We start from the raw sequence: 21784 nt of genomic DNA on the forward strand, positions 1-21784 counted from the left end.
GCTCTTTGACGTTACCATTAAATACGTAAACACTGATTGCAAATGATAAACCATGTTGTACGTGTGTGTTTTAAATGGTGTGAGATTCCCTGTGCCTGTCTGTGACGTTCACCAGAGATCTGCGTCAACTCGACTAGTACGTACAGCCATATGTCTTCCCAGCCACCTCCTCTTCCTCTGGTAACATAATACTGCTGAGCAGACAACTGTTATGTCATTAACACAGGCCTCTCTCTCTCTCTCTCTCTCTCTCTCTGCTTCTCTCTCTCTCTCTCTCTCTCTCTCTGCCTCTTTCTCTCTCTGCCTCCCTTTCTCTCTGCCTCTCTATCTCTCTCTGACTCTCTCTGCCTCTCTCTTTCTGCCTCTCTCTCGCTCTGCCTCTCTCTCTATCTCTCTTTCCCTCTCTGCCTCTCTCTCTCTGTCTCTCTATCTCCCCCTCTCTCTCTCCGCCTCTCTCTCTCGTACTCCAACGCCTAAAACGAGACCTTTGAGCTGGGTGCAGAGATTTGACTATGTGTGGGTTTATCATATTTTCCACTGAGGCGAGCCTTGAGAATGTGACAGCAGTGTACACACAGCAGAGAGCTCTGTTGAGAGACTACCTTGAGGCAGACACCCTGGTAAATAATCAATGCTGCATCTAAGAATGCAGAAGCTGTGATATTCTATTCTTGCAGCTGTATGCTATTTTATTATGCCGATTATCCCACGTATTTTGGGTTGGTTTGCAGAATCCCTGCCCTGGCGTCAGAGAGGGAGGGGCAGACAGAAGGACCACCCTCCCTCAGCCTCAGCCTCGGCTGCAGTGTGGAGTTGGAGTCATGCCAGTTCCCTTACATCCAGCCCCGTGCTGCACTCTGTATCAATGACCTCAGCTGTTTCTCCCCACTGTAATGCCATTCCATAACTCCTAGTGCCACATTTACTGATGATGGGGGTGAGGAAGAGGGGGGTGCTTTCTGGGAAAGAAAAATGCGAACGAGGCCGGCCTAAAGTACTGGACTCTGGCTCCCCTATAGCACCTGTTGGAAGGCAACCATAACGCTGCCTGCCTCACTCTGCCCTTGTAGAAGAGCAGCACACTATTAATCACGTGGTTTGTACAGCAGTCCTGGTCAGCTCGGAGCAGCAATACACATCACCATTAAGTTAGACAGCTTCATAAATAGTCACAGAGCCTGAGTGTTCAAAGGTTCAGCCTCTACACTGAACACGCTGTGGTGGGAGTGTTGAGGGCTAGTGTGTAGGTCAGGTTAGGGCCCGTGTCACAGCCAGTAAATGGGAGGATGAGCAACAGGCGAGCAGCCCGCTTGACACTGATTATTAATTTGTAAAGGCACCCTGTGACTGGCTGTGGCTTTGTAGGCGAGAGGTGGTAGCAGCCGGGCGAGCAGAGCAGAGAGGAGGGCGGATGGGAGCAGGGCCAGTCGAGGTGAAACAAGCTCAGCTCAACTCGCCATCTTTCTCACCACAGCTGCTAAAGGTCACCGGAGCAACTGTACGCGAAGCCCTGCTCTTTACTAGAAAGAAGAAGAGAAAGAATCACCTCAAAATACATAGTGTTGAGCACATGACAGCCTCAGCAGAGGCCACCAGCTAATTCTGCTGTGAGCGACCACAAAGTCTTTAGCAGGTGGGGACTTGGATGTACTCGCACAGACCAGAATGTCAAACCTAAATGTTAACCCAAATTATCAAAAGAAGCTCACCTTCACTTTGTGGTACTTTTGACCAATGCATAATTAACAAAAGGCCCCCACAGTATATTGCTCCTACGCAATTTTTAAAAGTGACAATGGCTCAATCCGATCCTTCTCAGAAATGTTTGAGCTTTCCTTTATCTTTCTAACCAACCATGGACAGTTGACAGTTGACTAGCGGCCAGTACGGGGTTGTGTTAGTCAACATCCTGTTTACACTAGGTCTACTCTAACCATGACCCCTGTGTCTCTTCCCACTGGTCAGGAGGGCATGCGTTAAGGTCAGCTCTGAGGGGTCAATCTTCGTTGATGTGAATGGTCAGCTGCCCCCACAGTTTCACTCACTCTCCATGTGATGTTCTGTGCAGCTCATCATGGACTAGTGCAGGAAGAGAGCCTGAACAGATATCAAAGGTCCCCTCAGCTCACGGCTGCATTAATATCCACCAGGTAATATTTCAAACATTCTTCTCTTTTATGTGGGTAGGGGACAAACAAGAACGGGACAAAAGGAAACAGAGTCCCAGCAGCATCTAACAGAAGTCATGAGAACTACAGCTACACGCAAGAGCCTGGGGGGATATTAGTTCCCGCTCGAATGTTTGTTTGTGTCCAGGAGAGCGCTCTTTCAATGTGTTCAGTCCATTACCCAGACTCTGATTTCAGCCAGGACTTTGTGATCACAAGAGGTTGTTTTCTGATCGTGGACATGATTCTTATGCATCGCGATATTCCCAGAGTTGTGTAACCATCGGACACGAAGGAAGACTTCGTAAACAGTTGAGTTGAATCAAATGATTTGAGTTGTTATTCAAATGTATCCAACCATCTCAAAGAAAGCCTGGTTTCGCAACCAGAAAGTCATCAACATTATGTAGAGGATGTAACCTAATGTCCTATCATTTCACACTTGAACAACAAAAGGGCATAGTTGTTTAGTGAGATGTCCAGGTTTTTCCGTTGGTGCACACTTCTCTGTCACATGTCGGGGTACAGCTGAGGCGACTGAAATGAGACAACATGTGAAAACCCAAGAACAGAGCCTCTTGTATCCCAGAACCACAGGATTTTCAGTTTGTGGTGGCAGTTGTGGTCTCAGTGAACACAGACGGTCTTTCTATCTCTTTCCTCCTGCTCAGTTTCACTCTAGAGTAGAAAGTCACACACTCACACGCAAACACACTCACAATCACGCGCTCACAGATAGTGACACCAGGCCTGCCGTCATCACTCACAGTGTGGAGGCAGAGAAGTTTACCAAGTCAAAGTAGAAAAAGAGGGCCTCTTCTGGGAAATTCGTCAACCCATGGTTGTAATATTACTGTGCACCCAGTGTGTGACCATAATAGTTCTCTCTCTCTCTGCTCTCTCTCTGCTCTCGCTCTGCTCTCGGTTCACACAGCAGGGTAATAGACAGCTACAGTGGCAAGGTGAATACACAAACAACAAAGACACAAAAGGTACAGGGGGTGCAATTGGGTTTGCAATATTTTCAGCAAATGTATGTCAACATCTTTTTTTCTCAGCTGTGTTTTTGTTCATTTACAGCTATAGGTTTCTTCTATCAGATCAAAAGCCAGAACAGACAGACAGTTATGACAGTTATTGTAACAGTCAAACCTCATTTCTTACACACCTGCACCAAGGGATGTCTCTGCTAGGGGTTTGATCTTTCCAATTCTACTCTACTGGGTTACAATGTCGTCCGTACATTCTATTGTTTTCTGAGGAGTAACCAAATCAATAACTCCAGGGTACCCCAGGGTTCAATAATGTGTCCTTATATTTCTTCCCCAAATGGACTCGCATATCTATCATCGGAATAGTTACGTCCATGAATATGATAGAGGTTTCCCTCACAATATCTTCTAAGCTCTATCCCTGCTCTCAGCTAAAAGGGTCCATCGAGAGTTTAGTTCTGGGAACTGATTCCTAAATCGAATGACAGAGTTTGATCAATGGCTAATCTTTAGTTTCATCGATATTCTGCCTTCGTGTGGGATTCCTTATTAAAGTGGCATGTCAAGCATTTATTTCCTGCTGCAGGCTGTGTATATGCTTGTGTAGAGAAGGGCAGCGAGTGGGAGGGTTTGATTAGCTGCATCTATCATCACAGGGAAAGAAAGGGGTGAGGAGTTTCACCTCTACAGTCCTACTCCATAGCTATCTTCCATAGCCAAGGTCTAAACAAGGCTATACATCTGCTGGCTGGAGGTTGGCACAGATGGTATTTATTGCATTCTAATCAGATAACAAAAGCACCACGTTCTGATACCACGTCAGAGATAAAAGTGTGTGGACCATCCAAGGCCTAAATACTATGAAAGGAAAGACCACATATTTGGTCGAAGTGGATCATTAGTGATTGCTAAAAGACTCAGAACTTCCTAGGAAAATACAGCACTTTACCACTTAATGCTAAAATGAAACAAATTGCTTCTTCCTCCTAAATGTTACCCTTATCTTCTTTTATGTACAGATGTAGGATCTTAATTTGATCACCCTTTAAAAATAAATTTGACATTTCAAAATTAAATTTCCCTTAGAAAAAAATTATCACCCTGAGAAAAATGTCCATGAATTATAATCCACACAATAATTCACATTTCCTTTTGCTGCAGAATTATTTTCCTGCCGTAGCAAACTGGATCAAATTAAGATCCTACATCTGTAATCCACAAACTTTAGTAGCTCTAAATTATTCTCTTCCTTTATTTAGCAGACCTCGTTACAAGATCACTATAGCAACACACCACTTTCAAAACAGCTTTTCCACCCACAGCTTTGCTGCTTTCCCCTGTAAATAACATCCATCCAGGGAATGTGATGCAGCATTAGCCTGACACATTCTGAGCAGCAATGCCTTGACATACAGTAGCTTGGTCCTTTCAAGTGCAAGTCTTTCAGGCATTTCCTCATATCCAAGACATGCTGTTCTGTTCTGTTCTGTTATGAGCAGCATTCCTTCTCCAATCTGAGTGTGTGCTTCAGAACTTGACACTCTTAACTGCAGGAATTAGAGAGCTAGCTCATTTCACATGAATTACTTGCTTACCAACTGCTCTCCACTACCATCTCTCTCTCCAATCTGTCACTTCGTTCTCTTTTCTCGACTTCCTCCGCCCGGCTGGGGATAAGTGGGAGATCTCATCTGCCTTTTCTTGCTCTCTTCTATCATTCTCCCCGATGGCAGAGTGAGCCAGCTGGTATACTAGCTCAAATCTTTGCCATTGTATATGATGGGTAAAGTAATACTTTATCAATGTACTTCCTAGCTCTTCTTCTTTTTCCTAATGTCACTCCTATCTGATTACCTTATGAAACAGACTTTCATATGAAACCCAACTCTTATTTCGGTACATTTCACTCAATACTCAAAATTCAATATTCTTCAATAGGGATTTGAACAACACCGACACAGACCATTGGGCGTACTCGTTTTGTTTTTTATTTATTACCTAAAAAAGAAAAATGTTCTATCACAAGTCACACTGAAATGTATTGCTTAAGAAAAAAATATAGGTAGACATTTTTTAGTTTTTTAGGGGAAACATGATTTCCGTTATATTTCACCAAAAACAAAATAGGACATAGGCATTAGTCGTTTCTACGTCCCAACCACCTTCTCCCACTTAAAAAAATGCACAAAGAAATACAGAATTCACAGTTACCATTTTGGTTTCATAAATTAATACAGTCACACATGTGCTACACCGGTCTATAGCTAGAACATTGTAAATTGTATTCTTGACTCCTGTTATTATTTTTCAATGGTTGGCTACAAGAAAGAACAGGCAACTTAAATGATGTGATCAGAACTCCACCTACAAACTGTTTTGTAAATGCCCTCCCCACACCTCTTTTGTCCCATCATCTCATCCCATGTCATCATTTTATGTTTTTTTTGTTGTTTTTTTCACACATAAGTGAGGCACACACAGAGTATAGTTCATACATATATCAAAAATCTAATTCAATTTAGGGGGGTGAATTGTCCTTTGAAATGTCTTGTCCAAGGAGACAGGAAGTGCATGTCATGTGGTCTCACGTCCTCAGAAGACACCTGTCCAGTCAGAGTCAGGGCACTTTGTTGCCATAGTAGCACACTGCAGTCAAAACTTCCACCTCAGGTACTTTGTTTTGTCAAATGTTGGTGGGCAGGACAGAGCGGGGTGTGCGGACAAAGAAGACAGACAAACATAGCAACACAATGGAGAGAAAATGGGAAGACCGATTGAGGAACAAACACAGATTACAAACACATCGATATTAATTCACTCAACGTGCTTACCCCTAAAAACTACAGCTCCCATGTGGTTACAGCCTTTTATATTCATTCATGAATTCATCAATGGAAATCATTTGTTCATCTTATATCTGACCCACACTGCAAGGGCAACATTTTAAGGCACAGAAGCCTTGACATAATAGAGACTCCACCTGCTAAAAGCACAAACTAGAGATGCCCGAATCCTCAGTGACAATGGCGTCTTCACAAAACACAGGTAAAGAAACAAACACACATCCCCACCGTGTCCCCCAGTCCCCTCGTGTCTCGTTTAGTGAAAGGTAAGGCCACTGACAAAAAGACAAGGTTTACCAAACAGGTAATCTCCCACTGAAAACTCTGTGAGTGCAATCAAGGTAGGGTAGGGTCAGACATTGTGTTTTACATAGAAGTTTGGGTTCTGTGACGATGCGTACTCTGGTCCAATGGTTTTCCCTGTTAGTTAGTCCCAAACATGCACCTTGTTGAACACTATGTTATTGAGTTAGGCTGAGAGGACTAAGGGCTGGTTGCTGCCTGGGTCCTTGTTTCCATGTTGAGGAGAACGGTGTTGGTTGAACCAGCGTTTAGGGAGGAAAGTCAATTGCTCTTTGCTCATGATCATCACTGTCCAGGGAATGTTCAGTTCAGAGTGAGCAAGATATGAGTCCATTCTTACTTCACCTGCGTTGGTTTGCTTTGAGAATACTTGGAGCAGGACAGTGTTGCTGTTCTATGCAAATAATAACCTAACCAACAAAAGCGGCTAAGCATTATTTCTCCACAAATTCTCCAAAGCACCAGTTTCATGTATATATTTTTTCTTCCAACAATAAAAAGGTCAGGATAATTCACACTTTTTGCATGCAAAGAAAAGTCACTTTTCCCCCGTCTATCAAAGTCCCATGTAGCAGCAAATCTCTTAGTAAGTCTGTTAATGGCCTAATCTGATATGTGAGGGAATCCATTGGTGGAGGCACTGGTTGATGAAACTGGAGACAGGTTCCCTGCTTGGGATTTCTTAGCTTTCTTCTACCTCTCTTTTCCATTACTAGAAAGTAGCTTGACATAATCAACATTTTCTAACAAACGCCTTGGTTAAAGTGGGATGTTGGTTCAAAAAGAATACATGGGAAAGATATCTAGAGCGTCTGAATGGCGGGAAACGGAGAGTATTCTCTGTACTGAACCTCCATTGTTTGAGTGACGAAAGGGGTGAATCAGCCATCTTCACTGTCACACACAAACACCCACATGCACACGCTTATAAACCCCTGCTTAATATCATACAAATGTGAGATCCCCACCTATATTTGAAATAGGGTTCAATGGGATTTTTATCCATTATTTGTTTGTGGCTATATGACCCTAATGAGTGAATGAGCTGATGAATGATTGAATAAATATGTTTGTTAGCTATCAATTTAATGAATGGCTTGACCCAAGCCATACTTGGCTACTGTTTTTTGAAAACAGCAGATAAAAAGTGAAATAAAAATAGATTTGTTTCCATATACATTTTTTAATCATGATTTTAAAATCTTCTGAAGTACTCCATTAATATTTATTTATTTTATTCATTAATTCATTCCTATTAATACCCTACTGTATGTTACTGAGGTTGCTGTTTATGTAATAGTCAAAACTTTAGTCAAAACCCCATTTCCAATGAGTCATTGCTCCTCATATCCCACTTCCTGCACACTCTGACCTGCTGTTCCAAAATCATGAAAAATGTGCAAATCAACGACTACTTTTAAAATTGTTTATGAAAACCTGAATGCTTTTTGAACAATGCTACATATTTGTTTAGAAAAAATAAAATAATATTACGTTTCAAAATGGAAATAAAAAGATAACCCAATAGGTAAAAAGTCGACTCTGGTCGGTGAAGTGGAGACCTGGAATGCCCATTAGAGTAGTCCAGGGATGGCTCTGGGGCCAGGGGTTGTCTGTCTGTCTGTTTGTCCTGTGTGTAGTTACACCACGGCCCCAGCCACCGACAATCCTGCTCAGAAGTCCAGTGTGAATCTCTCTCCAGAGTTCTCCTTGTAAAACTAAAACAGAAAACAGAAAAAAAGACCAAAACACCACCACCCCCATCCAAGTCTGCTATGCTCAGTTCAGTTTTAGTTGTTCCTCATAGGAAGTACATATTTTTGCAGTCCGTATGCATAACGTAGTCTTGTAAGTCCATACATATCCGTTCCCAGTCCAAACGTCAAAAATCTTTTGTTGTTTTTGTTGTCTATTTCTAATGGTAGGAGGCTGTTGAGGACATGATAAGATGAAAGACAACAGGGAGCCTTTTGGTGTGACAGTTCGTTGTCCCAGCGAGAGAAGAGGATGACTAGGTTTCTTCCCTCTCTCTGTTTTTCATGCTCCACACTCGGCTCCAGCTTGTTTTCCATACCTCTGAAACCATCCCCAACTTCCTTAACCCGAGTCCTCTGCTGCCTCTTCATTATCCAGCCAATCAGCATCCTCATCTTTGTCATTACGCCATGACGAACTCAGTCTTCATGTCGGCCTTGACGTCGGGCTTCCACACCGAGTCATCGAAGTCGAGGTCCATGGATCCCTCGCTGGACGTGCTGCTGTTGCTGTTGCTGCGTCCCGCCTTGCGGTTGGGCAGCCAGTGGTAGGGCGCTCTGGAGTCACGCCTCGCCTTCCGGCGCAGGCGCTTCTGCTGCATCAGGAGCTGTAGACGCTCCACCTTGCAGCGAGTCGCACGGTTCTCTGTCTGACGCACACGGTCACCTGGAGGGAGGAGGGGAAAACAGAAGGTCAAACATTTTTGATACACCCTGCTTTGCAAGACGTACAGAGCACAGTCCAACAGAGCACAGTTCAACAGAGCACAGTTCAACAGAGCACAGTCCAACAGAGCACAGTTCAACAGAGCACAGTTCAACAGAGCACAGTCCAACAGAGCACAGTTCAACAGAGCACAGTTCAACAGAGCACAGTTCAACAGAGCACAGTTTCAACAGAGCACAGTCCAACAGAGCACCAACAGAGCACAGTTCAACAGAGCACAGTTCAACAGAGCACAGTTCAACAGAGCACAGTTCAACAGAGCACAGTTCAGCACAGTTCAACAGAGCACAGTTCAACAGAGCACAGTTCAACAGAGCACAGTCCAACAGAGCACAGTCCAACAGAGCACAGTTCAACAGAGCACAGTTCAACAGAGCACAGTTCAACAGAGCACAGTTCAACAGAGCACAGTTCAACAGAGCACAGTTCAACAGAGCACAGTTCAACAGAGCACAGTTCAACAGAGCACAGTTCAGCACAGAGCACAGTTCAACAGAGCACAGTTCAACAGAGCACAGTCCAACAGAGCACAGTCCAACAGAGCACAGTCCAACAGAGCACAGTTCAACAGAGCACAGTTCAACAGAGCACAGTTCAACAGAGCACAGTTCAACAGAGCACAGTCCAACAGAGCACAGTCCAACAGAGCACAGTTCAACAGAGCACAGTTCAACAGAGCACAGTTCAACAGAGCACAGTTCAACAGAGCACAGTCCAACAGAGCACAGTCCAACAGAGCACAGTTCAACAGAGCACAGTCCAACAGAGCACAGTTCAACAGAGCAAAGTCCAACAAATTAAAAATGAATAAAACATATGTAGGTTCTTAGAGGAGAATGTATTTTTGAGGGAACAGAGTGTTGTGTTCAGTGTGCGTTCAGTGTGTGTTCAGTGTGTGTTCAGTGTGTGTTCAGTGTTATCTAAGGCCAGGAAGAGGACAAAAAAACAGGCTGGTTTGGTAATGATGCTGGGGTGCAGACAGAGAGAGAGAAACAGACATGCTGCTGTGATCATTCTGTAGGCTCTGAGACACACACAGACACAGACACAGACACAGACACACACACACACACACACAGACACGCACACACACACTTTTGTTAGTGTCTGGCGTGTGTAATGAAATGCCCCACTGTGAAATATTAGCCATGTGTCCTTCTTCTCAAACCGTTATCACTGTTTGGGAGAACTGGGACAGTCTCCCTGAGATTGCACAATCACCGAGAGAACACACACTCACTACTGCACGTACCCTCTAATTTCTTCCTATCATATGCAGTCACATAACTACAGCTGGCATCCCAAATGAGTGTCTTTGTCAGAGCTGTGCAACTAAGTGCATTTCTGGCTGTTGATGTGCCTATAGCAGAGGCTGATCTCTAGGGAAAGGCCTTCGGTTCCATTGTGAATGCCTGCACACACCACCCAACTCAGCCTTCATTTCATTTAGAAATACATTCAGGAGCTGGAGAGGAAGGGACGGCAACCACAATCAATTAGCTAACTCCATTAGTATCTGTCTCAGAATGAAATAATTAAATAATGGTCTAGAATGTCAATAACCCAAAGCACAGCCCATCTCTCCCTCTTTCTCGAAAACATACACACACACACGGACACACACGGACAAACACACAAAACGCATGTGCACACATGCAAGGACACCCTCGACCACACTGAGGCACACACAGGCACACACACTTACACACCTCGCACACCAAACACACAAGCACGTACACACTGACACACAAACACACACGGCAGCCGCAGCAGAAGCAGTAGCTTTAAACATGGATCGATGGCAAATGAAAAAGACCTATTGATTAAACTTTAGCTTCAGTGCAGCCATCCATCTCCAGCCGAGGACACTGCTATTGGCTTTCAATAGAAAATGCAAGCGAATGGAAATGGTAAGCGAAGAGAGCCTGGGATTTTTTCTTTTTCCCCCCTCTACTCCTTCTTTATGACTGCAGTTTCCTGCTTCTAGCTCATTGACCCAGCATCCCCCTCGACCCCCCACTGCCTCCCCCCCCCCTCTACCCCCCAGTGTCCCCAGAGAGGGCTAGGTGGGGTGGAGGGGAGGGGCGCGGGCTGTGGAATTTCACCCTACGGGTGATGGGGAAGGGAATGGGGTAGGTGGACGTTTTTTTCAAATCGATTGTGCCTTCCCTCCTCCTCCTCCTCCTCCTCCTCTTCCCCCATCGGAATGAATTCCAGACTCTGTGTGGGCTTAATTTACCTCTTCCCTTCATTTGCTTATCGGATTGAGCAGAGCGATTCTCTGGCTATAAATATTCACTAGTCCTGGCAGTGCATACTAACTAACTGCATTAAACAGAACAAGGACTGGGCTATTCAGCACATGTTATTCAATGTTTTCCACACTAGATAAGAGTGTCGTATACCATAGGACTATATCTCCTGCCTAGTTTATAAGGGTAACAAGGGGGTTCTTGTGCATTAGGGGCATTGTTCAGCTGCCTGCATGCAACGGCTATACATTCTGCCAGGGGCTTTGTTCCCCCTGCGCGCCCCCCTCCTCTCCCCTCCTGTCGTCTCTTACACAGGAAAGAAACCCCTCTATGTTCGCTCTCTCTCTTTCTATGAGAGAAAGGGGATTTCTCTCTCCTTCCGCTGCCCTTTATGTATCTCTCTCTGCCTCTCTCTCGCTCGCTCTACATCTCTCTCCCTCTCTCTCTAGTCTAGAGCCACAGACAAGCGTGGGGTTGTCTCAAACAAGCGTGGGGTTGTCTCCTGCACCTAAAAGCTGGTCAGGCGGGGGTCACACAGCTCAAGCCCTGCTGAATGAGGAAGGACTGGAGCCTGGGGCATGGCCTCATTATAGGACACACACACAAACAAATACACACACACACACACACAAACACAGTCAGACCCGCATGCCCTACAATGTGCCCATGCAGTTACACAAACTCCGGAGGTTCTTTACAAGTCATCAGACACACAACCTCTCTGTCTCCACACTTTAATACTGTGTAAAGTCTACAGCCATTTTCCCTGCTTTTAAATGTCAAGTACATGTGAGTTTGGCTGGCATATGCACTGACTTTAACCCAGTCTCACACACACGTTAACACACAGACACTCGCGCTGGGCAGTGTGGTGTGGGGTCCTGAATGCATTCCCGGTGCAGCCATTCGTCCGGCCTTTGGCTTGGCTGGACCCCTGGGAATATTTTTGAGGAAGGACCTAACCTGTGTGTGTGTGTGTGTGTGTGTGTGTGTTTGGCTAGTCATTAACCACACAACACCACTATTATTAGAGCAGACACACACACGCACACACGTGCACACCGGCTTGTATAGATGCTGGAGCTGACGTGAGCAGTAGAACTGGATGGAGACCAGACCACTGTGACTGACTCAAACTTGACTATGTACAGACTCAGTGAGTATAGCCTTGCTATTGAGAAAGTCCGCTGTAGGCAGATCTGGCTCTCAAGAGAAGACATGCTATGTGCACACTGCCCACAAAATGAGGTGGAAACTGAGCTGCACTTCCTAACCTCCTGCCAAATGTATGACCATATTAGAGACACATATTTCCCTCAGATTACACAGATCCACAAAAAAATCAAAAACAAACCTAATATTGATAAACTCCCATATCTACTGGGTGAAATACCACAATGTGGCATCACAGCAGCAAGATTTGTGACCTGTTGCCACAAGAAAAGGGCAACCAGTGAAGAACAAACACCATTGTAAATACAACCCATATTTATGTTTATTTTCCCTTTTGTACTTTAACTATTTGCACATCGTTACAACACTGTATGTAGACATAATATGACGTTTGAAATGTCTTTTTAATTTTTTGGAACTTTTCTGAGTGTAATGTTTACTGTTAATTTTATTGTTTATTTCACTTTTGTTTATTATCTACTTCACTTGCTTTTGCAATGTTAACATATATTGCCCATGCCAATAAAGACCTTGAATTGAATTGAAATTGAATGGAGTTGAATTGATAGAAAGATAGAGGTGGGTGGGAGGAAGGAAACAAGGACAAACACACCAGCAGGGAGAATCACATCTTCCTTCCTGTTTCTCTGTGACCTAACACTGCTCTCTGACGCACTATGCACAGAGAAAGAAGGAAGTAACAGCACATATTTTCTTGGGAAACACCAGAAGCAAATATTAGGTAAGGGACAGGTCAGGGGCAGAGAGAACAAGGAATACACAACAGAGGGCAGTCCCTCCCTCTCTTTCTCCCTCCCTTTCTTTCACCCTCCCTCCCTCTTTCCATGTACTCTCTCTCCCTCTCTGGTCACGCAACCCTCCTGCACCCTGTGCTGCTCCTCCATCAGCACTTTATTGTCTGTACCCGTCCTCCCCTGGAGCGGAGCTGTGGGTATGTGTCCTCAGTAGACACTCAGGGCTTTCACAGGCCCAGTTAAAGCCTACAGAGACTAAAGGCATTGACAGGAGTAAACCATAGACACAGAGCCGTAGCTGACTGAGCCATGAGGACAAAACCCTCTCCAACTCCCCCCCCTGCTGTGCAGCTGCTCAGGGCAGACCAATGAGAACCACGTACACCTGGCCCCACACTCCTCCCTTTACCATCCATCCCTCTCTCTCTACCTCACCCACCCCCCTCTCGCTCTCTCTCTCTGTACCTTCTCCTGTCCTCTCATCTCTCCCTGTGTGGACCAACCCCAAGAAACCAGAGGGAGGGGTGTGAGGTTGTTGGCGTGTGTGTATAGGGTGAGCATATAGAGATTACTCCAAAAACCCATGTGGAATCCCTGAACTCCACCCAGCAGAAAAACAACCGGAGAGGCTTCCCCTACCCCTCACCCTCCACTCTGCCAGAAAATGACTGTAAACACCCCACTAACACACAAGCTATTTTACATACAGTATTGCATGCAGGTTGGGGGTGGGGTAGTATTTCAGCTGGACTTAGTAGCTACTGACCACCATGTTGCAAGGCAGAGAGACGAGAGGGGGAGAGAGAAAGAGGCTGATCTATGAATAATCAATTACATTCTAGAGCCTGGCCAAAGAGGGAGGGAACGAGGGCGGCAGAGAAGGAGGAGGGCTGCGTAGGAAGGATGCAGAAGAGATTAAAGGAGCTTCTCCTCTATTGATCCCTTAAAGATTCCGCTTCATTAACAGTTGTCCAAGTGTTGTTGTTTGTTGTTGTTTGTTTGTTTGCCTTGATAATTCTTGTGATCTCACAGAAGGAGAGCTGTGTTTTCTGAGCATCAGGGGATCAGGCGGAGTGGGTGAGGGCTCAAACTACAGTGAAAACAACCTGGGTTTAATTACAGGAAAACCGTGCTTTTTAAGGTCTTCCAGTACATCCCACTGAAATCGTCAGTAGCTGAAGGGGGCTTGATACTTGTCCTCCATTTGTATGCAGTGGAATGGAGCCCCACCTATTCCAGAGTCAATCAAACGTCATTTTACGTAACACTGTGTTCATACTGGTCTACTTCTCTGAGTAAAGCATGACACAGAGCCAACCCCCTGAGGCCTTGCAGTTTCCCCGTGCTCCACTACTCTCCTAATCCCTGTGGCATCCATAAATCACTGCAGCTACAGGCCCATCATCCAACACAGCCACATGTCATTCCTGGTTGGCCTGGGCCCTGGGCCAGCAGCAGAGCAGAGAACAGCCCAGAGGGTAAACACAGGCCTGGGAAACATAGACAGCACACACAGCCCTGCCTTTGTCCTGCCATCCATCCTAACCATCTGGAGCCCAGGGAAGAAGACAGAGAGAGAGGAGAGGTAGAAAGGCAACCCAATGGAAAAGAAGGGGCCAAACTGAAGGAGTCAGACCAGTCAAAGGGAGCGAACGAACATCCCCGTTTTGACAGGCGTTGAAAGGGCATCGACAACCCTGTAGGGGAATGAGGTCTTAAATGACTTTTAGACGCAATTTACATTTTCTCTTCTCCCCCCGCTCTCTCTTGTCATTCGACAATGAAAGGGCACCTGACGCGGTTGGTTGGCTGTCGTTGCTATAGGTCGAGACAGATAGGCTGGGGGTTAGATGGCTCGGTTACTGCTGCTCAGCAGTGTGTGTGTCATTGGCCGCCGGGTGGCTGCTTACATGATTGCTGACAGGCGGGTGATAAATTATGTACAGTGGCCTGCTGTCCTGGCCTGTTGTCCTAGCCTGGTGTCCTAGCCTGGTGTCCTAGCCTGGTGTCCTAGCCTGGTGTCCTAGCCTGGTGTCCTAGCCTTAGTGGGTTAACCACGCTGAAGCACGACAGACAGGGAGAGCAGGGTGAGGGCTCAGGACACCTGTCAGACTGAATCTGACACACACAGGTCAGAAATGAGGAGAAGAGACATAGTCCAGAGACGAAGTGAGGACTGAGACAGAGGTTAAAGAGAAGGGGAGGACCATATGAAGGGCTACCACATTAGAACAGAGTTGGGTGTTCAGAATTAGCCATGTTGACAACTCTAACGTGAGGCAGAGCGTTAACATTTTAACAGAAATTAGTCTTCCAGTAGAATGCACCCACCGCAAAGGTAATTCGCTCTGGGCTGGATTAAACAAGCTGGGAGAGGAATTTAGCCATTCCCACCCAATCCAGCTTTCTCTCTTCTCTCCTCTCTCCTCTCTCTCTCTCTCTCTCTCTCTCTCTCTCTCTCTCTCTCTCTCTCTCTCTCTCTCTCTCTCTCTCTCTCTCTCTCTCTCTCTCTCTCTCTCTCTCTCTCTCTCTCTCTCTCTCTCTCTCTCTCTCTCTCTCTCTCTCTCTCTCTCTCTCTCTCTCTCTCTCTCTCTCTCTCTCTCTCTCTCTCTCTCTCTCTCTCTCTCTCTCTCTCTCTCTCTCTCTCTCTCTCTCTCTCTCTCTCTCTCTCTCTCTCTCTCTCTCTCTCTCTCTCTCTCTCTCTCTCTCTCTCTCTCTCTCTCTCTCTCTCTCTCTCTCTCTCTCTCTCTCTCTCTCTCTCTCCTCTCTCTCTCTCTCTCTCTCTCTCTCTCTCTCTCTCTCTCTCTCTCTCTCTCTCCTCTCTCTCTCTCCTCTCTCTCTCTCTCTCTCTCTCTCTCTCTATCCTCTCTCTCTCTCTCCCTCTGTGCACACGCCGCTCCACCCTGCCTCCCGCAGCCAGAGCCTGAACTAGACTAACCTGACCTGACAGATACTGAGTAGATTGGTGGGAGGAAGAGACAGGAGGGGGAGGAGAGGATATCTACCCCTCCTTTCCTTCTTTCGGGACTCATTTTGTTCATTTTTGTCCTCTCTGTTGAACCAAGCAGCTGCAGTGGGAGTGGGTCTTAAAGCTAGGTCTAATCCTAAGGCATGGAGAGCTCTCTCACTCCCTCTTTTCCTCACAATTTTTCTCTTTCCTTCTCTCCTTCTCACTCGCTCAGCCCTACAATGGCGCAGCCTGGTTCCCTGGGGAAGGGGGTCCCACTGAGCAAAGGAATTCAGCTAACAATTAGCCTAACACCCCCTTCTTAAGCCCTGCCCTCAGACAAAAAGGCATTGGCCCCTGGGCCTAACAAAGCTCTGCACTCAGCAGTCACCACCACAACCAGCCACGCTGCCACATCACAACCAAAACCAAACTAATCTAGCTAGCTCACTCGGCTGACTTGTCCTGCTATCTCCGATGGCTCGAAGCTCTTTCTTCACCGCCGCCTCCTACCTTCTCCTCCCCTCTCTCCACATGAACTTGCAGTGGAAAGGGTAAAGGCTCTCCGGAGATAGCAGCGCTATGTGACATTTTCATGAGGCTGTCTCAACCTGAGGTAAATGTAACACAGACAGCAGACTGGGAAGGCACTAAGCAGTAAGCATAGGTTATTCCTGTAGGCCAATGGAAGCGGGTTTCTGCAAAGAGTTAAGCTGTCAAGTCTTTCATCAGGTGTCGGCTGATAAGAACGTCGTCTCAGGGTTTTAACGGAACACTTAGTCACCTGCCTTCTAAAATGTTCCTCGCCAAGCATTCCACAGTCACACAGCCAGCCATCCAGACAGACACCTTCCGTCCATACAGAAAAGCCCCAACTCATTAATTGGTAAGGAAGTTTGGCCGGTTGCCGGTCTGACTCGAAAGGCATTTCTTTTGCCTGTCTGTTTTTCCAGTGACGGCACAAATGAATCTGTGGGCAGTTAGCAGACGGCCGGATATAAAAACAATGTTATGAATGGAGGCTTAGTGTGTATGTTGTTTTTTCATCCTCCCGCTGCGTTCCAAACACAATGCACATTCTTTCAGCGCTCACATTTCTGTATAAATCTATCTATTTAAAGTCTGAGTGGACACAGGCGACCATTGATGGTGAGCAGGCTTGGAAGAGACCAGAGAGAGATGGCTTTTACAGATGAGGCTAGTTTTGGACAGCGACGGAGGAAGCAGTGGGATGGTCCATTGACGGGAGAGACGGGGGGAGAATGGGACAAAGAAAGAGAGAATTAAAGCAGGGGATGACGGCTGAGTGGAGGAATGGGAGGAACGAGGGAAAGGGGCTTCCTGGGTTAAGAAAATAAGCTCTTATTATTTCAACTGTGCAGAACTTATTTTAAAAGGGCTCACTGGATACTGCAGAGTCCCTGGACGTTGGGTGAACTTTTGGTCCATGCTTCGATGAAGTGCTCCATTCTATCGCAATGCCAAGTGACAATACATGTGCTGATATCAGCCTTTGTCTACCATGGACAATGGAATTCATGTTTTTATTTCAAACAAAGAGTCCACATAAAACTTTAATCAGGGCCATTCAGAGATCCTCCCCCACTATCCAACTCTATTCAACATGCAACAAGAGCAGCTCATGGAAGAAAAGTTCAATTTCCTCTGGCAAGGTTTAAAAAAGCAGAGTGGGGACAATGTGTTTCCGCACAACGACTACCTGACACACGCCTGTGAATGTTATCCGTGGTGAGTATCTGTCCTAGCCTCTGTGTGGATGGGCAGTAATCCCTAGTCCAGCCATCCGAGGGGTAAACCTATCCCCTCAGCACAGAGACAAAGACAAAGACAGGTCTACTTCTGCTGCTGCTGCTGCTGCCTGACAATCTGAGCCTTATGGAATAAGGCTAGAGCAGAGCTGCTGCATTCCCATGGAGGGCCCGAATTCTCCCTCTCCTCCCCCTCATACTCCTCTCCTCCACCCTTCCAACCCCCACAAGAACCTCTCTGCCAACCTCTGTATTCCCTTTCTTTCTCTTTCCTTTTGAGCAAGGATATTGTCTTTTCGATATTGTCTTTACCTTTATTTAACTGGGCAAGTCAGTTACGAACAAATTCTTATTTACAATGGCGGCCTACCAGGAAACTGTGGGTTAACTGCTTGTTCAGGGGCAGAACGACAGATTTATACCTTGTCAGCTCGGGGATTCAATCTAACAACCTTTCGGTTACTGGCCCAACGCTCTAACCACTAGGCTACCTGCCGTCCCAAACAGTATTTGTTAAACAGTTAAACAGTATTTGAATAGAAACACAACGGCAGAAACAAAGTTGCTGATGAATCCTCTTCTGGGCTCTACAATAGACCAGCGGCTCATCTAAATTCAAGCTCTTGACAACAGTCGTTTCAATCACTCTCATCCACAACAACAACAACTGCAGCAACATCTGTTGCTCTGCTGCACGGGGGCTCAAATACAGTGAAGGGCCTTGTGTGTGTGTGTGTGTGTGTGTGTGTGTGTGTGTGTGGATGTGGATATCACTACTCACCAGGGGGCTTGCACATGCGGATCTGGCTCTGACACTGCACCAGCGGGTGGAGGGGGGGTGAGATGGGGCTGCTGGCAGGCACCGAGGTAGCTTTGGCAGAGATGCCGGCAATGCCAGTGGTGGTGGCTGGGGGTGAGGGAGGGGGTGAAGGCGATGGGGAGGCAGGCGAGGGCGAGCCACACTGCGTCTGGTAGCGGAGCTGGGTGAGGGAGGGGGGCACGCCCTGGTAGTGGCGCGTGGCACTCAGGAGGTCGTTAAGGATCTGCAGGATGGTGCCGATGTCTCGCCTGGGCCGCCCGGTGCCATCCTGACAGTTAGGATGCAAAGTGCCTAAGGGAGGGAAGGAGGGAGGGGAGGGGGAAGGAGAGAGAGAGAGAGAGAGAGAGAGAGAGAGAGAGAGAGAGAGAGAGAGAGAGAGAGAGAGAGAGAGAGAGAGACAGACAGACAGACAGACAGACAGACAGACAGACAGACAGACAGACAGACAGACAGACAGACAGACAGACAGACAGACAGACAGACAGACAGACAGACAGACAGACAGACAGACAGACAGACAGACAGACAGACAGACAGACAGACAGACAGACAGACAGACAGACAGACAGAGAGAGTGTTACAACGCCCCTCAGCTCCAGTCTAACCACATGTCACATCCCCAGACCAAGCCCAGTAAGACACAGAAGTAATCTGCGCCACTGAGAGTGCTAAGCCATAGTCTGAGAGTTAGTGCCATAGTCTTAGTGTAATGCTATTAGGCCTCACTCACCTGAAAAAGTCCCTGAGAAGACCCCAGGAGCGTGGTTGACGAAGCTTTCGATAATGGCACCTGGTTTGCGGGAGGAGGAGGAGGAGCGTGCTGAAGCGCTGGTGCCGTTACTGGGGCTCTTAGCACTGCAGTTCGCCTGTGGAGGAGCGGAGACAGTCAAACACTAGAGACAAACCTTCAACACACCAACACTTTGCCTTCAGTGAGTGGTAATAAATATAAATCCACTCGACAGCAATTGTGATTAGTTCAATTATGACCATAAGATGTATGTATGTAATACGGGGTCATATAAAACATGCTACTGAAACAGAAAAGTTTATCACAGTTTATGTTATTGAGATGATGAGGCAGTGACTTGAAACTCGTAACAGTCATGTCGTGGCAGCCATGTCATGACATGGACCCTAATATTAACCATGTTGGTCCACGTATAGGGACACATTATGCGCTGAATAAACCTGAGCTGTGTCCTGAGAGCTCCTGTTACTGTCCCTGACATCAGACCCCGTCCCTGATCTTTTATTTGCCCTTTCTCTGCTCTGTGAACTGTGAAAGTAAAACTGTGAAAGTGAAAGTCTAACCCACAGGAGGAGGAGGAGGAGGAAGAGCTAAGAGGGAGAGGAAGGGAGACGTTTCAGAGTGAAGAAGAAAAATGACCGTTTCCTTTATTCACTGTTCTATGTGGCCTCTCAAACTAAACTACACTAACCCACATCTGGTTTTGTTTCTGAAAACTCACAGAGTTGAAATCGGGCGAAGAAAAAAAAAACAAGTTGGTGGAAATCAACTGCCATTAAAAGACAGATAGATAGCCTAGCTCCAGGCTGCCATTAACAGACAGATAGATAGCCTAGCTCCAGGCTGCCATTAACAGACAAATAGATAGCCTAGCTCCAGGCTGCCATTAACAGACAGATAGATAACCTAGCTCCAGGCTGCCATTAACAGACAGATAGATAGCCTAGCTCCAGGCTGCCATTAACAGACAGATAGATAGCCTAGCTCCAGGCTGCCATTAACAGACAGATAGATAGCCTAGCTCCAGGCTGCCATTAACAGACAGATAGATAACCTAGCTCCAGGCTGCCATTAACAGACAGATAGATAGCCTAGCTCCAGGCTGCCATTAACAGACAGATAGATAGCCTAGCTCCAGGCTGCCATTAACAGACAGATAGATAGCCTAGCTCCAGGCTGCCATTAACAGACAGATAGATAGCCTAGCTCCAGGCTGCCATTAACAGACAGATAGATAGCCTAGCTCCAGGCTGCCATTAACAGACAGATAGATAACCTAGCTCCAGGCTGCCATTAACAGACAGATAGATAACCTAGCTCCAGGCTGCCATTAACAGACAGATAGATAGCCTAGCTCCAGGCTGCCATTAACAGACAGATGGATAGCCTAGCTCCAGGCTGCCATTAACAGACAGATAGATAACCTAGCTCCAGGCTGCCATTAACAGACAGATAGATAGCCTAGCTCCAGGCTGCCATTAACAGACAGATAGATAGCCTAGCTCCAGGCTGCCATTAACAGACAGATGGATAGCCTAGCTCCAGGCTGCCATTAACAGACAGATAGATAGCCTAGCTCCAGGCTGCCATTAACAGACAGATAGATAGCCTAGCTCCAGGCTGCCATTAACAGACAGATAGATAGCCTAGCTCCAGGCTGCCATTAACAGACAGATAGATAAGCCTAGCTCCAGGCTGCCATTAACAGACAGATAGATAGCCTAGCTCCAGGCTGCCATTAACAGACAGATAGATAGCCTAGCTCCAGGCTGCCATTAACAGACAGATAGATAGTCTAGCTCCAGGCTGCCATTAACAGACAGATAGATAGCCTAGCTCCAGGCTGCCATTAACAGACAGACAGATAGCCTAGCTCCAGGCTGCCATTAAAGACATTAAAAGACAGATAGATAGCCTAGCTCCAGGCTGCCATTAACAGACAGATAGCCTAGCTCCAGGCTGCCATTAACAGACAGACAGATAGCCTAGCTCCAGGCTGCCATTAAAAGACAGATAGATAGCCTAGCTCCAGGCTGCCATTAACAGACAGATAGCTAGCCTAGCTCCAGGCTGCCATTAACAGACAGATAGATAGCCTAGCTCCAGGCTGCCATTAACAGACAGATGGATAGCCTAGATCCAGGCTGCCATTAACAGACAGATAGATAGTCTAGCTCCAGGCTGCCATTAAAAGACAGATAGATGACCAAGCTCCGGGCTACCATTAACAGACAGATGGATAGCCTAGCTCCAGGCTGCCATTAAAAGACAGATAGATAGCCTAGCTCCAGGCTGCCATTAACAGACAGATAGATAGCCTAGCTCCAGGCTGCCATTAACAGACAGATAGATAGCCTAGCTCCAGGCTGCAGTGAGAGAGGCCTGCTTACCAGCGAGGGGGCTGATGATCAACAAGACAACAACCTACGCAGACTAACTCATTAACTCCTCTCTCTCTTCCTTCAATCTCTATCTTTCATCCTTTCATCTTTCCTGCTGTGTTCTGGCCCTCCTTTGTGTAACCGTGGTA

General features: G+C 46.5%; 1 protein-coding gene across 3 annotated transcripts in view; it reads right to left on the minus strand.

Annotated features, from left to right (window-relative positions):
- Positions 1 to 5132: 5132 nt before the first annotated feature.
- The window catches only part of midn (midnolin), a 32517-nt gene continuing 15865 nt past the window's right edge, over positions 5133 to 21784 (minus strand). For all 3 annotated transcript variants that reach the window (XM_042322069.1, XM_042322071.1, XM_042322070.1), the window contains 3 exons: positions 19234 to 19369; positions 18465 to 18794; positions 5133 to 8727 (listed from right to left, as the gene is read on the minus strand). In XM_042322069.1, coding sequence (XP_042178003.1) covers positions 8465 to 8727; positions 18465 to 18794; positions 19234 to 19369 — 729 coding nt within the window. In that variant the 3' untranslated portion in view covers positions 5133 to 8464. The remainder of the gene's footprint in view (positions 8728 to 18464; positions 18795 to 19233; positions 19370 to 21784) is intronic.

This window comes from Oncorhynchus tshawytscha, linkage group LG05 (genome assembly GCF_018296145.1).
Source record: "Oncorhynchus tshawytscha isolate Ot180627B linkage group LG05, Otsh_v2.0, whole genome shotgun sequence".
Taxonomy (NCBI): domain Eukaryota; kingdom Metazoa; phylum Chordata; class Actinopteri; order Salmoniformes; family Salmonidae; genus Oncorhynchus; species Oncorhynchus tshawytscha.